Raw genomic sequence first — 15,468 nt, 5'->3', positions numbered from 1 at the left:
CACAATATATACCCGAATGCTAGATGTTATGTGTTAGTAGAAGAGAAGTCATAATCAGATCACCTCTTTTGGGCAATTCTACAACACGTACAAAAGAAGAGTAATTTGGCTTTACCTATTGGATCCCTACCAGAAGAAAAAAGTTTAGTTTTTAGTACCATATAATTCAGTGAAGCAGAAAGCTGGTGAATCTCACTCCTGAATGACAGATTGCAGAGACAAAAACTCTCCAACACACCATGATATTATAGTCCTTCTTAAAACTTTTCACTTATTCTACTGGGGGGTGAGGTAAGAAAACACTAAGTACCTATTTCACAATAGAAGTGGAATAGAACACTTGTAGCAGCTCTAGAAATCTATGCTGTGTAACTTAAGAAGCTGACAGGATAATTTTTTTATTATTGAAATAAAAGCCTCGAGATTGAATTACCTTGCAATAGTCTTCTCCAACTGGTCTTACAAAGGATTTGCATGTTTTTTTGCTATGTCAGAGTAAATTTCAGAAAGCCTACTTTCTGAAGGCAATGGAAACAGAAAGCTTGGAAATCAAATACAAGTATAACAAGTAAGTTACAGCCAAAATGTGCACACAGGCCAAGATTGATGCTCAACAAAAACAGTGTGCTAAAACATAGCTGAAAATAGATTCAAACTTCCAGATAAGCTTGAAAAGTTCTGATTTTAAAAAGTCACATACCGTTTTGGCTTTGTTGAGGTTTGACACTTGTATGTATCCCCTGTCATGACAGCGAAGGTATAGGAAGTACACAGGGAAGCAGACCCACAGGTAAATGCAAGGAATCCAGACCAGGACTGTGTTCTGAAAGCATTGGGTAAAGTCTGGATTTTCTGTGTGCCATGTCAGATTCCAGTCCTGGAGAGAGAAAACAGATGGAGTTAAAGAAAAAGCAAACACAGAACTTCAGTATTTAAAAAAAGAAATAGCCACTATCTGCCTTATTCTGTATCTCTTCTTGTGTATTTATTTATACTTGTATTAAACTGCCTCCATTCTGTGATGTATCCATATTGCACTTTTTGTAGCTCAGAAGTTTTTAAGGATTTTCACATTATCACTGCAGAAAAATAACATGACAATGCTAGCTATCTTCCAATATAACCTCTGTGCATGTATGCATAAATACTCAGATACACTGCATTCCCAAATTTCACAGTGGAAACACTATCTGGCACACAGTAAAAGTGAACAGCACAAGACAACATCACTTCACTATTTGTATAGTCTCATAGCTCCCAAGCTGTCTGCAGCAAACCCAGTTGAGACTTTCTGGTAATTCATAGCAACAGGGCATAGAACTAAGTAAAAGAGGCTTGCCCTTGCAGCCAGTTTCCTACTCAACAACAGGAAAATGTAAATCAAAATAATTTAATGTTTACCTATTTCTCTCAACACGATTCTCAAAAACAAGATAAACCACCATACAATCAAACCAAAATTGACACTTACAGGACTATTTACAATGAGAGGCTATTTAGTAAGATGACCTTTCATAACATATTTATGATTGGCTTGGGTTAGGGAAATCTCTTGCAGGAAATTTTACCTTAAAATTACTGATCTGCTGTAAAATTATCACGAGGGACACTTCCTCTCAAATGCTGTAGATTTCTGACTCTCCAACAGAATGATGCAATACAGAGATATCGCTGCTGCAGATGGACTGCAATATTCAACAGCTGAAGCATAGCTCTCAGGCTTGTCTTTAAAAGCCACACAGCCAAAGCAGCAGCCCCATGCCCAAAAGCTTGTTAACTACAGTGTCATTTTCAGTTGCAAAGCAGTTTTTCAGACGGTTGCACAGCTTACAACTGCAGAGAATACCAGTACCACTACTGGGACATAATGGCAGTCAGTAATCCTTCTCCTCTTTATAAAAGCCCGAGCTGGTCACAGAAATAAGTGCCGTTATCCTCATTTTATAGATGAGGAAACACAACCAAAAGGAGCTGTAGCGCCTGCCCCCTCGATTCCAACATCAAAGCTGGAAACAGATCCCACTGCTCTGAATCGCCACCATTTCCCACTGATTAAACAGTTTCAAACATAATCACAGTGAAGAAAATAGATCTAAAGAGAAACAGAAGATCTAACTTGCAAAAGTTTCAACATGAGGCTAGCCAGACATTATTTTATCATAGAGCAGGCTTCGCCTTAAATTTGACCATTCCACATTAAGATGCTGTTTGGAAAAAAAAATAAAATCCAAAAAACAACATGTTTTAAAAATGTATTAATAAAAATATTTTCCTTCTACTTCCCTCTCAATTTCCATCAGAATCTAGGACTTCTTTCTCAGATACAGTATGCACAGGACACAGAGCTGTTACTTTTCGCCTCTAATTCCACAGCATTCTAAAAATTCTTCTCACTTCGTATCATTTTTAATCTGTCAGTTAAAAAAAAAAAATCTCCAAACTTAATACAGCAAATTCAAGGAAATTAACACTGGTAGAGCACAAAAATGCCCAATTATGTTTTAGTGTATGTGCACAGGGGTCACGTAAGTTGTTCGTGACAAGGCAGCAGCTGTGAGTCGTTGCGGGCAAGCCACATGCTTAAGTTCCCTGACTGCGTAACATCAGAAATTTCAGCTGAGTCATCCTTACATTTAGCCACCGCACAAATGTTTTTGGCTAAGTTCCAGCTGCTCTGCTCCAGCACAGCAGCCAAGAAAAAAGTCTCATGACTCTGCAGAACAGTTTACAATTCACAAATTAATATAGTTAATATGATTATAGAAGTAAATTGACAGGATGTAATCAGCTTTACAACAAACAAACAAGAGCACTGACATCATTTTACTGAGTAAATTTTTGGAGATCTACACACTGCTTAAGAAAGTTAGTATCTCCTTCTTCAGTATTTTTAAATGTTTGCTGTAATATGAATCAGGTACTTACCAGAAAGGACAGAGCAGGTAATGCACGTCACATGGCTAAACAAAAGACAGAAGTGCTGTATGCATGACTGCTATGCATACTGGCTGGAGGATATTCTAAAAATATGTGCAATCTTTCGTTTGACTTTCACATTTGCAAATTATCTGGAGGTGTTTCTGCATAAAAGGCAAGAGGGTACGATGCAATGGGACTTCAAGGTTAAGAACAAAAAGTCGGGACAAATGGGCAGTTTGGGGTAAGATTACTACTAGAATTTAACAGCTGCAGCAACATCAGTGTATCTTCTTTCACATTTTTCCAGGATTTGATCCAGAAGCTGTTGATATCAAATAGGAGTTTGCTTAGCTTAAACACACTATTCTCACAGCTACACACAGGTGAGGTGCAGAAGCCCCTTCCATTTTACATTCATTTCAGGTGACAAAAGGGAGGAAAGCATGCATGAAGAGAGGGACCATGGAGGTATTTTTTCCTGCTGATTCCTTAGGTGCAGTTCTCTTAGGCTATGTCTACGCAAGGCAGTAGCGCAGACAGGAATGGAGCTGTAGATCCAATACTTGCTGCTGAGTCCTCAACAAGGTGCCTTTCACTCAGGTTCACACGAGATGAGTTGCAGGCTCCCCTGCAGACTGACCATCAGCTATTGGAGCACGTTTCCCAGCTAACGCCTGTCCAAATGGCACTTGGGCCACTCAGAACCAACAAGCAGGACTGAGGACTGTCAGGAGGTCACATCAGAAGCAGGCTCCTGGTCAGAACTGAGATGTTAATGCCTTCAGTGAGCAAAGTCAAGAGGAACTCAATCCATTACAAAAGAAAGGCATACCCTAAGTTCTGCATGGTGGATACCTTAGCTTTATGATGTTCAGTTGTGGCTGGAAAACATGTCACTCTCTTCATGAAACCAACAGGTATTCATATTCAAATCACAATGTTCAGTTACACAAGTCTAGACTAGTTCTGCCAGTTTAAAGTACATGCTTCTACTTTGCTTTATAGAAATCCAGTTTCAGAGTTTTATTTTTTTCCAGCACAAACCAAAATTCTTTACAGATCAATGCAGAAACATTCACTGAAGCAGACCTTTGTGTTTAACAGACATTAATTAGGAAATTAATGACTTTTTTCCTGACTCAAGTTTTAGAAACTATTTTAGCAAGTTCTATTAAAGCACTAAGTTGCTGCATTTTCACATCTAAAAGATTAATAACAATTTTCACACTGACTGATCAGCTAACCCTTCTACTTTGCAAGAGCACATCCAACGTCAGAGATCCAAGTACCCATTGAAAGCCTACGCAAACTAGCAGCCTCTTGCCATGAAGGAGGAGGAGGAAAACAGGAGTTAGGTCTATAGCTACTAGATTGTATAAACTGGAAGCAGCCTTTAATTTAAGCTGTGACTGCAGGAACCCACAGGAGAAGAACCAGTGTGATCCTTGTTACTTTCTTGGTAGATGTGGGGTGAGAAGAGATCTGCTGCTGGCTTAGTTTTAGTCTAGTCCAGAAGAACCACATCTGAGATGTTAAATAGTTTCAGGTTGGGGTTTTTTTCCTTTTAAAATCCCTGGACAATTTTAAAGTTTCCCAGAAGAGCAAATGGGTATTTTTAAATGTATCTGACCTATTTCTCAGTTTTCATTTCCATCACCAGCACTGTGGCTGAAAAAATACCAATCCACAGTTTTTGTGCCCAATAGCACATTTTCGCTTATGGCACAAAAAGGCTTCCTATCACATGTGAAGTGAAACCCTCTTATCTCCAAGAGCAGCACAAAAAAATGCTTGGCGTTCCCCAGAATCATGCACATCTAGTCACAGGTAAACCACTTATTTAACAGTGCATAAACCCTAGGAAAATAAAGAATACTAATTCCCATCCAAAATTTCAGGAGCAGGCAAGATAAAAACATTGGCACTAGGACTGTAAGACAAAGTTGCAACACAAAAGGTCGGTTATTCTGCCTGTGCTGAGGGAAGGAAGACTACAGGGAAGCTCTATGCCTCCAGCGTGCCTAATCTGAGGAATAACAGTATTTGACGCTGGACGGGACCTCGTGGCTGGCTGCCTCTCTCCTGGCAGCCAGGAAAGGCTGTTAAGAGAGCAGCCAGCGGCCGCCTGTTCTCACATCAACAATCCTACTTGACCCACAGCACCATTTAAAACTCTCACTGGCAGAAATGGAGAGACCAAAATTGCTCAGTTTCGTGCCTGCTGTGCGCAAGTGTGCTACAGATGCAGGCTACCAACCACAATGTTAAATCCACCTGCATGAACCAGCTGTGACTGAAAAATGACTTAAACATTACCACACACCTACGTAAAAAATTAAATTACAAAACCACACTGGAATGTTAATATCACAGTCAACGCTTACTCCTTCAAATGGAGTTTGACGCTGACACCGGTGTGTACCCACTACTTTGATATCGCCCACAGAAGAACCACCTTCTTTGTAATACCAAGATATGGTTTCTCAATCTTATTTTCCTTACAGTAAAAAACATTTTTCATTTAATGCAATGCTTAGATTTAGTAGAATGCAAGTAATTAGCTCTCTGAGGCACTGACACTGTAATTGCAGCCGATGACTTTCATTGTAATAGTATCATCACTTTCTCATTGAAATAGGAAGTCTCACAATCTGACAGCTCTAGACATCATATTAAAAAATTCCCCAGCGTAGCACCTATGAACCCATGAGCCGACTCAACCATTCTCCCTCAGATGCCACGACACCATTAGCCTTTAGCCTACTGCACTGGGTTTGCATGGCAAGGTTTTGGTAGCAGGGGGGCTACCGGGGTGGCTTCTGTGAGAAGCTGCTAGAAGCTTCCCCTATGCCCAACAGAGCCAGGGCCAGCCCGCCCCAAGACGGACCCAGTAAAGTTGAGCCCAGGAAGAAGGCAGGAGTGGGGGGAAGGTGTTTTAAGATTTGGTTTTATTTCTCATTACCCTACTCTGATTTGATTGGTAGTAAATTAAGCTAATTTCCCCAAGTCGAGTCTGTTTTGCCTGTGACAGTAACTGCTGAATGATCTCTCCCTGTCCTTATCTTGACCCCTGAGCCTTTTATTATATTTTCTCTCCCCCATCCACCTTAGGAGGGGGAGTGATAGAGCGGCTTTGGTGGACACCTGGTGTCCAGCCAGGGTCAACCCACCAAACCTACACTATCTAGGACAGCAAATTTCCTGCCTGCCTCTCCCCAGATAGGAGATTTGCCGGATCTAGGTGAGCCTACAGCCTCAGAAGAGCTACTAGCATCAGTGGACAACAGGGGGTGGGACGTACAGAAAAGGACCTCTCCCTTTAAGGCTGCTTTAAAGGAACTCTGACCTTGCTTTAGAAGTCCCTGATACCACCGTTCTCCATCAAAACCAACAGTAAAAACAGTGACGCTGTTGACCACACCAAGAATTAAGGAAAACAATAAACAATAAAGTGATCCAGATTTTGCATTACATTAGAAGGAAATCTGTTTTCAAGTGATGAACTTAAAAGAGCTCTCCAAAGGTATTCAGCTTGCCAAGTAAGTTTTATTCAGTTTAGCTTTAGAGATTTTGGAGAAAGACTGAAATAATGGTCTCAAAACACTGTAAATACAGCATCTTTATTCTGCCATTCACATTGTGGAGTCAGATAGTTAAACACGTGCTGAAGCTCACCATTTCTCTAAGAGCGTATTTAGAATAGAGCCTACAACAAGCACAATCATACACAACCTTCACCAGCATAACTTTGCACTGTTGTGCTTACTGTTCAGGCTAAATCACAAGAGGTGACAGGTTGATAAAACAAGCAAGATATTGGTACCAGAAAAATACTCCAGAACTCGCACAAAAAGCAGCAGAAACACCCACACCTGCAGCTCTCCTGTCTGCTCAGCAATATTCACAGAAACAAGCCGCAGACAATAACAACATCCCTAAGAGTGGCAAACAAGGCACTAAATGAGGCATATGACACTACAAGCAACCATCACAAACTTCCTATTTACATGTTTATAAGTCCTTTAAAAATACTATGCATATTATATTGAAATTATTTTGGGAAAAGTACTACTTGCATTAAAGGATCCAATGGTTCTAGAATAAATTCCAGATGAAGCAGCATAATACACAAGGACAAACATACCTTTCCACCTTAGCTGGCATTTATTTCCTCTAGCTTTTTTTCTTAATCAACAGGAAGTTACACAAAACGCATGGATCTGTCCTGCGACACAATGTAGTTGTTCTTCTTGCGACTGAAGTTAGTGCAGAACATACAAGTAAAACGGTACCTCTGCTGTGATGCACGCAAAGTGAGCTCAGGCTGCATTTAAATAGAGCTTTCAAAACACTGCCAATTCCTTTGAAGACCTATACTAAACTACATGAAGTTAATGGTTTACTGGTCTATTGTATCATCTAAGGGTGTACTCTGCAAACGGGAAGCAGAAGAAAAATTTAAAATACTCGTACAGATTTTACAATAATGTCTTTCCAACAGCTATGCTTAATGAAAGACAGCCAGGAGTGGTCTTTTATTTTTAGAACACACAAAACCAGGATTCTACTAAAAAGTAAAAGCCACACAACCAAATACTTGATCTCATTCCCAGACCTCCACAGACTCTAAAAACTGCTTCTGCAAGGAGAAATGATGGAATTATGGTCCTGCACAGAACTATACCACTTACCACAAGCAGTGGAACAAATGAACATAGAGTGTGCCAGACTGCTGATTTGGGAAGAGACTTCAGAACTTCCCTTCATGGTCACATCTGAGGATAGGTGCTCATATCCCCACAAAGTTCTCAGACATTTCTTCAGGCCAATAACAGCCCAATTAGATCAATAAGTTTCTGCCTTTTTGTTCTTCTACTGCCACAAAGGTGAAATAAGAAACGTTAATGGTAGTTACCACATTGGGATGTAAGAATTAGATTCAGATCACCAGCTCTCGTGGAGATCACACTCACCCACAGAAAAAACATAGTTTGGGGGGTTTGGGGGCTTTTTAATTACTACGGGAGAACTAAACCTACTGTGCAGTTGAGGATCTTCTCCTCTTACTTGATACTAGTCTTGGGCAGGGGGTGGGGTGGGGGGTGTTCACCAAACAGTGAAAACACAAAATATTTCTCCTCGTAAAACCATGAATGGAACAAAACTACTGCTATTAAATCTGAAGTTCACTGGTTAAAGTGCTAGTAGTAGTCAGGGAAGCAAGGAACAAATAATAGTTTAGTAAAAGATCAAAAAATACAGGTCTCCAATTAAGATTTTGACATGTAAATCTTCTAGCCCAGCCTCCCAAAATACCATATTCAGATTGAGACCTCAGGTTGGGAAAAGAGACCATGCCCCTCCTTCTTCCTTTGTTTCAAAGTAATTCTGAAATCTAAGCTTTATTCTTATAGTCTCTTAACATTGTCACAAGACAAGATTGTTAGAGCAAGAGGGGGAACATTAAAAAAAAAAAAAAAATCACATAATAAACAAGGGTCCTGAAATTTTTAAATCATTCATATAAAGAAGATTGGGGGGGGGGGGGGAGGGGATATCAAAATATCAGTGTTTCTAGTGACAGGGAAATACCCTTCATTTCTCATAATGTTTCCTATTAGAAATGGTTTTAGCAAGACTAAGTTCTCAACAGTAATGACTTACATTGTGCAGATTTGTCTTGTTAACACAGCCAAGAAAAAGCCTCTACCTTCCAATACCTGGTCCTGAACTTAAATCAGGTGTCTGCACCTCTTTGTCCAAAACCCAAACATTGGTATTTCCTAATGTTTACAAAGAGTTGAAATCCTTTGTTGTAGACAGCACTGCACCATCTGAAACTGTGTGTAAAATGACAAGAAAAAAAAAAAAAGCACGTTTTGCCTATGTTTCCCTTTAGCCTAAAGAAGCCGGTGCTAACAAGTTGCCAGAGAAAGGAGCACCTGCAGCTGTAGGATTTACAAGAGCTCATCTTTGTAATCCAAGAAGTTAAAAGCCACTGAACTATGGCTATTTTTTTGTGTCGGGGAAACATATGACAGATCACATCAGCACTTGTAAAATTAAAATGTTTAGCCTCTTTCTACAGATGTAACATTTCCATACCCTGCCATGTCTGCAAGTACTATGAGACAACATTAGGCCACACGACAACAAAATATTTACCATTCAGTTTCAGAATCAAAAGGATGGTTTTTACCCTTCTGTAAAGTTTTTCACTGAAATCACTGTTACTTAAAAGGATACAGGAAAAAGATTGCTGCTTTCACTTCCTTTTTGCACCAAAACCAGGACTTTTGCTTATTAATGCAACACCCTGTATATCGAGTTCAAATCACTTGAGAAGTTTGAACACACCTGGGTAATAATCTTACAAAGGGACTGAGATAACAGCTTAGGTTGGGATAAATGGTATCCAAAGCTACCACAGATGCAAACAGTGAGAAAACAGTAATGTACGGAATTCTGACTCTATTAAAAGTAAGCAAAAGGTCAGTACCCGGCAGTAGGCTTTTTAGAGATGTGACCCAGAATGACTTCAGTGCAACCCGGGTTAACCTTCACTTAGTCCCAGTATAGCACAGTGTTTCAATGTAAACTGCATTGTAATTGCATGGAACAGCACAACTTATTCAGGCATTTTGCTGGGATTTTTTCCTCATTTAACTTTTCTGAGCAACCTTGAACTGACAGCTGTAGCATGCCAGGCCATCTGTTAAGAAAATCCCCATCAACAACAGAATATGAGGCTTCATTTTTCTCTATTTCCCCTAAACTGATCTATTCTGGGTCAAGAGAGATAAGTTTTATTTCTAATATAAGTTTAATTTCTATGCAAATTTAGACCCTTGTTCACACGAGCAACAAAAATGTTTTACAGGTTTAAACGAGAGAAAGCTGACAAATAAGCCTCTGGCTTTCATCGCTAAAAAGCCCAATAACAACCAAGCCCTGAGAATCAGGCAATCAGCTGTTAATTATAATAAAGGAACCATCTTGTGTAAAGGTTTTTCTGTTTAACACTCTGCTGCTGCTGCTCCTCCTCTGCTCCAAATGCTATCCACATATGACCTTCCTGTGCCAGCAAATATACGTAGTTTTCTGTTCTGCTTTCTCTTTTAAACTCCGGTCACAAATGCACTCATCAGCTTGGTAACTTTACAACTAAAGGAAGAGTCTAACCTCATAACTTTTATCAAGCTCACGCAGCACCACTCTCACAGCACCTCAAACTCCCTCCCTAGCTCTGCCACAAACACACTGAAAAAGCAGTAAAGACACGTTTTACAGTGCAAAAAGCTGCAGGGTTCCAAGATACATGCTAATCTAATGCATGAAAGCATAAGCCACAGAACTTCAGAACATGGAATTACTCCTTATGTAAAAAGTCTGTTTTTTCTTCAGAAGTTTATTTTAGGGAAACTATCAGTGTTCCAGTGTCCTCATAAACAAAATAAGCATAGCAGCTGTTTACGTCACACAGTATCACTTCACAAATGTCATCTAATCATTATAATGAATTAAAGAAATTTTTTTTCTTAATAAAATCCTATCAAGCCACATTGCAGTCTTAGAAGATCCTAACATGTCTGCAAACAGCTGAGAGAGGCTGGTGGATCTCCCCTAGCTACAACAATGTCAACCCAAATAGAAAACATAATGTCTTTGGACAAACACTCAAGCAAATGCATTTTTTAGGGCACACAAAACATGCCTGAAAGCCTCAGACAGAACTCTACACAACAGCAAGGGAAGCAGAGCCCAATCCCACCAAGTTGGTCCCTGGATTTTGCGTGCGAGGCTCTGCCTCACCTTTTCTCATCCATTCTGTTTATCTCCCATAGTTTGGTTCCATATGAAGAAGTGCTCAACCTAGAACAGTGTTTGGATGCAATTTCTTTACTGACAGAGAAGAGGCTCCACAAAAGCTTTCTGTACCAACAGGGAACAAACAGGCCTCGGTTTACACAGGCAGACACAGCTTGAATCATTACAGAACTCTAGTTTTCAAAACAAAATAGAGGAGATGAAAACTTGCTTTTCTCCTAGAAGTGAATGGAATTACTTGCTTTCAATCCTTCCTCAACAACCAAAAGCCCAACTAGAAAAATGTGGAAAAAAATTTCCACTGAGTTTCCACTGAGACAAAAAAGAATTGGAGTTAACTTCTATCTAAATTAATTTTAAAAAACACAATCTCTTTGCCTGTGAAGGACATGATAGGAGCATATATAAACATAAGCCATTTCTCTCACATTCCCTTAAGTATATGCAAGAACCTCAAAAGTTTCAGATTCTATTTGACTTACAAGCACTTTCTAACAAATAAATAATTGAGACTTCCCATAAAATCTGGCAGAGCACTTGGGGAAGGACTGTAAGGAACTGCTTAGTGTGAACTCGCTTTGAGTGTGAACATGACTTCTCTAAATGTGATACTGCATAGTTTACAAGCTCTGAAAAACTGAAACTACCCCAAAATTTTATTCAAAACAACAGAAAAACAGACTATTTCAAAAATGTAACTGCACTGAGACCACCGATTGTGCCAGTGTGCATATATCCAGACAGCTAGGTCAGCAGGCCAACGCATACAGTAAGTTCTACATCTGCCTTGACACTTATCTGCTTACCTAGAATGACAGAGTTCCTCACCCCACTTCAGTTCCCACCCTGCTGGTATTGAAGCAAGGTAAACTGCACTCAGACACTAGTGATACTCTAGGCAAAGCTATCTCAGCATGTCAGGCCACAAAAAAGTTTTCCAGTTTAAACAGGCCCTTAAAGTCACTGAACTGAAATGCAAGTAGTACAAAATGTTACCCCTAGCACACAAGGGGGTTTTAAAGCTTTTATTGTCATCAACAGCTATTAGTAAATAGTAAATTTATCTTATACAGCTCTATCTTTCTTTATATTATAGATGGGATACTCATACTCAGTTATGCTAGAGAAAGCAAGGATGAAACAGTACCCTTCCAAAAAGGGAATCTGGTTCAAAGGAAGCAAGAAACAGTTAAGTTCTGTAAGCAAATCTGACTGCAGTGAAGTTAGTATCTCTGTGCCCCCACTCAGCATAGGTTAAACGGGGGGGGGGGGGCGGGAGGGGGCGAAGAAGAAGATAGCAAACTTGCTTGGGCTGTTGACCTTTCAGACTAAGTATTAAATAAAACCAATTTGTTTAATTCTCGGACAAGAACTTTCAACAATAACATTCTTTGGGTGTGCAAACAAGAAAAATCCTGGCCAGCAAAGCTTAAGAAGATTAGCATACAGTCTTCACGGGTCCATTAGGTCCTTTCAACCTGCAAAGTCTCCCCCACAATTTAAAACTGAGTTGCCCCAAACTCAGCACCACCCTTGACAGAAAACACATCTCCTCCTTGAGGCTGAGTTTGCCAGTGCTAGGAAATCCTGCTGCTCCACTAGCAAGGCTTCCGCACCAACCAAAGCAGCTGATGCGGCCGTACAGTTCACCACAAGAACGCAATAACACGTGCCACCGGGTATCTAGCTATCACCCAGCCCTGAGAAGCGGGAGAGTGCAGCCCACAAGACAGGAAGGACAGCAGCACACATGCAGGTGCTATCTAGAAGCCCAGGGAAACACAGCATATACGTAGGCATTTTCTGAAAACCCATTACAACTTCAGCTTCAAATAGTAGCAACAATGGAAATACCAGAAAATTAGGCAGCCAGAGTAGCCATAAGCACCAAAACTAGCATTACTACCCGCTCCACCACTGGGAACAATGCAACAACAAAGTGGATACAGAGTGGTGTTTATGAGGACAAGTTCAGCAAGGAAGAAGATATTTCCAGACACATCTTAACACCAACTGGAATGCACAATTGTTCTTTTGCAGGATTAGAAGAATCCAGAAATCAAACAACCACGCCCATAGGATCTTTAGGATTAGAAGAAATGAAAGGGAGACTGCACGTGATTTGGAGAAGGATGACAAATCACAAAACCATCTATATGCTTGGGAACCAACGCAACTAGTGAAAAAAATGTATGGAGTAGTTATGACACACCACAAATACCAGAAATGGCTGTAGTATATACAAGAATTGTAAGTGTTTTCATAATAAAAGAATCCACCATCAGAAATCCTATATAAACCAGATGTTTCCAACATCCTAAATGTAGTTCTTGCTTCTACCTGATGTTTCAATTCCACAGTTCAAAGAACTGGGAGCTCTTTTTCACAAAACTACTACTCACTCAAGTCACTTTTTCCATAAACTGAATTCTGAAACATGTATTCTCTAAAGCTCTTCAAATAAAATGTCTCATTCTAGGAGAAGGAAAAAATACATTTGGTGACAACTCATAATTTAGCCAGTTCTGAGAAACCTGAAAATTAGCTGAAAAGAGATATGAACATAAGCAATGTAAAAGCAGGTTAAGAGAGTCACTTCTGATTGCTTGGAAAAGCTCAGTATCTTAAAGTCATAATGATTTTGAAAATGTCTACTGAGTAATACCTTAATGGTTCTTGAGACAAATAGTACAATGGCATTTGTTGAGACATCCTATTTTGGTTTGGGGTTTTTTTTTTTTACTAGTAAGGCAGCTCATTAGCTCAATACTATTTGGTAAATATTCGATGAATACATGAGAAGTTCTTTGAACAGTCTAAGAAAATCCACGTTTTCCTCTTAGCCTACGTTGCCTTCAGTAGCTCTCAACCCACTTTTTTTTTTTCCTCTTTAACTTCCAGCTCTCTCCTCCCCTCCTCCACACAACCTCCTCTCCATACAACCTGCTTCCTCCTTAGAAGGATTTTCACTACCCTCCTGCCCTCCCAGAGGCCTCACTGCTGCCAACACCTGCGTGCCTCTGCAGAGGAACCCCGTGTCTCAGCTGAGCAAGACCCACGCTGCAATGCTTCCACATCCCTCACCTTTGCATAGCTGGTTTTCAGTTCACCCGCAGCAGGCTGCACTCACCGCTCTTCATTAAGGAAGAGCAAAAATATTGCTATGCAAACATGCGATACAGCTGCTAGCCTGCAGAAAGCGCATCTTTGGCCTCCTTCTGAGGACAGCACGCTACTCTTCAGTAAGACGGCAGTCACCATTATTGTTATTACCCGCACAGCCCTGACCAACGCAGCCGGGCCGCCAAGGGCGGCAGGCACAGACTGCTCCGGTCACTCGGGAGCTCGTTCCCAGGCAGGCACTCGCTCACCGGCTGCCCCCCCCAAGCCCTTCCCTGCCGGAAACCCCGCACACGAGGCACGCCAGCTCCCGCTCCGCCACCCGGGCGCGGGGACATCGCCCCCAGGAGGGGACCGGCGAGCCCCCGCCGCGGCCCGGCCCTGCCCCTCCACCCAGCCCGCGGCCGCTTCGCGCCGCTGCTCCCGCACGCACGCACGGCGCCGCGGGCAGCGGGGCCGGCGCACGGCAGGGGCGCGCCGCAGCCCCCGGCGCCTGCCCAGGGCGAGCGCCGGCACGGGAGGCTGCCGCTCCCCCGCCGCCGGGCGCGGCCCCCCTCGGGCTCCGCCCGGCGCCGGCCGCCCGCGACCATCCCCGGCTCCCCGCCATCCCTCAGCGCCGACACCGGCAGCCGCCGCCGAGCCGAGCCCCATCCCGCCGCTCACCCAGAAGGGCTCGTAGGCGTCCGCGCTGCAGAAGCTCTCGATCCCCATGGGGCGCGGCAAGGCGACCGCGGGCTCCCGCGGCAGCGCTCGGCTTCCCCCTCCGCACCTCTCCGTGCCCGGGCGGCGGCGGGCGGGGACAGGGCCGGCAGCGCCTGCACGGCGCCCCGATTGGCTCCGCGGTCACGGGGGTGCCGAGCCCCGGCGGCGCAGCCCCGCCTCGGCGGGGGCGGGGGCAGGCGGCGCGGCGGGGCGCACCCCGGGCTGCCCCGGCGGTGGCGGCGCCCCGGGGGGCGCCCGGCGCCTCCGCGCCCCGCTGCGGGGCGGCGGTGGGGCCCGGGGGCTGCGAGCGCGGCCGGAGCCCACCGCCTGCCTTTGTTCAACGCCGAAATCCCCCGCGCCCCGCTCAGCCCCACCGCGGCGGAAGCATTGCCGCCCCCGCCTCGCCTCCCTGCCCCGTCAGCCGCCCCCGCAGCGCTCCGGGGCCCGCACCTCCCACCGCACCCACGGCCATCACGGCGTCCCCCTCCCCGTGGCACTGCCCCGGCCCCCGGGCACGGGCACCCCACGCAGCCCCGCCGGCAGCCGGGCCCGCGGGAGGGAGCCAAGGCGCCCCGCCTCGGGGAAGGCCACGGGCTCGCCTTCAGATACTTCACTTTTCAACGTGAAGCAGTTAAACTGGTTCCAAAACCCTGCACCAGTTCAGGCTGACTCGCATGAACTGAACCAAAATAACTTCATCCACAACCAAGTTGGCACCAAAGTACGCACTAGTGGAAATAACTGCGCGGCCCGGGTGGCTGCATGGGGTTGTGTCTCACTGCGCAGCCCGGGTGGCTGCATGGGGTTGTGTCTCACTGCGCAGCCCGGGTGGCTGCATGGGGTTGTGTCTCACTGCGCAGCCCGGGTGGCTGCATGGGGTCGTGTCTCACTGCGCAGCCC

The 15,468-nt window shown here is 43.6% G+C and overlaps 1 protein-coding gene across 11 annotated transcripts in view; it reads right to left on the bottom strand.

Moving 5' to 3' along the window:
* Window positions 1-14,680, bottom strand: part of ABCC1 (ATP binding cassette subfamily C member 1 (ABCC1 blood group)) — a 62,411-nt gene extending 47,731 nt beyond the window's left edge. For all 11 annotated transcript variants that reach the window (XR_014228291.1, XR_014228292.1, XR_014228293.1 and 8 more), the window contains exons 1-2: window positions 14,530-14,680; window positions 701-877 (exon numbers count right to left, since the gene is read on the bottom strand). Coding sequence is in view for 3 of the 11 variants with exons in the window: in XM_082313277.1 (XP_082169403.1) it covers window positions 701-877; window positions 14,530-14,577 (225 nt within the window). In the remaining 8 variants the exon portion in view is untranslated. The remainder of the gene's footprint in view (window positions 1-700; window positions 878-14,529) is intronic.
* Between the last annotated feature and the right edge of the window lie 788 nt (window positions 14,681-15,468).

Source organism: Platalea leucorodia (assembly GCF_965183815.1).
Source record: "Platalea leucorodia genome assembly, chromosome: 5".
Classification (NCBI taxonomy): domain Eukaryota; kingdom Metazoa; phylum Chordata; class Aves; order Pelecaniformes; family Threskiornithidae; genus Platalea; species Platalea leucorodia.
The sequence above is the reverse complement of the archived record's forward strand: the minus strand, read 5'-3'. Positions and strand labels throughout refer to the sequence as shown.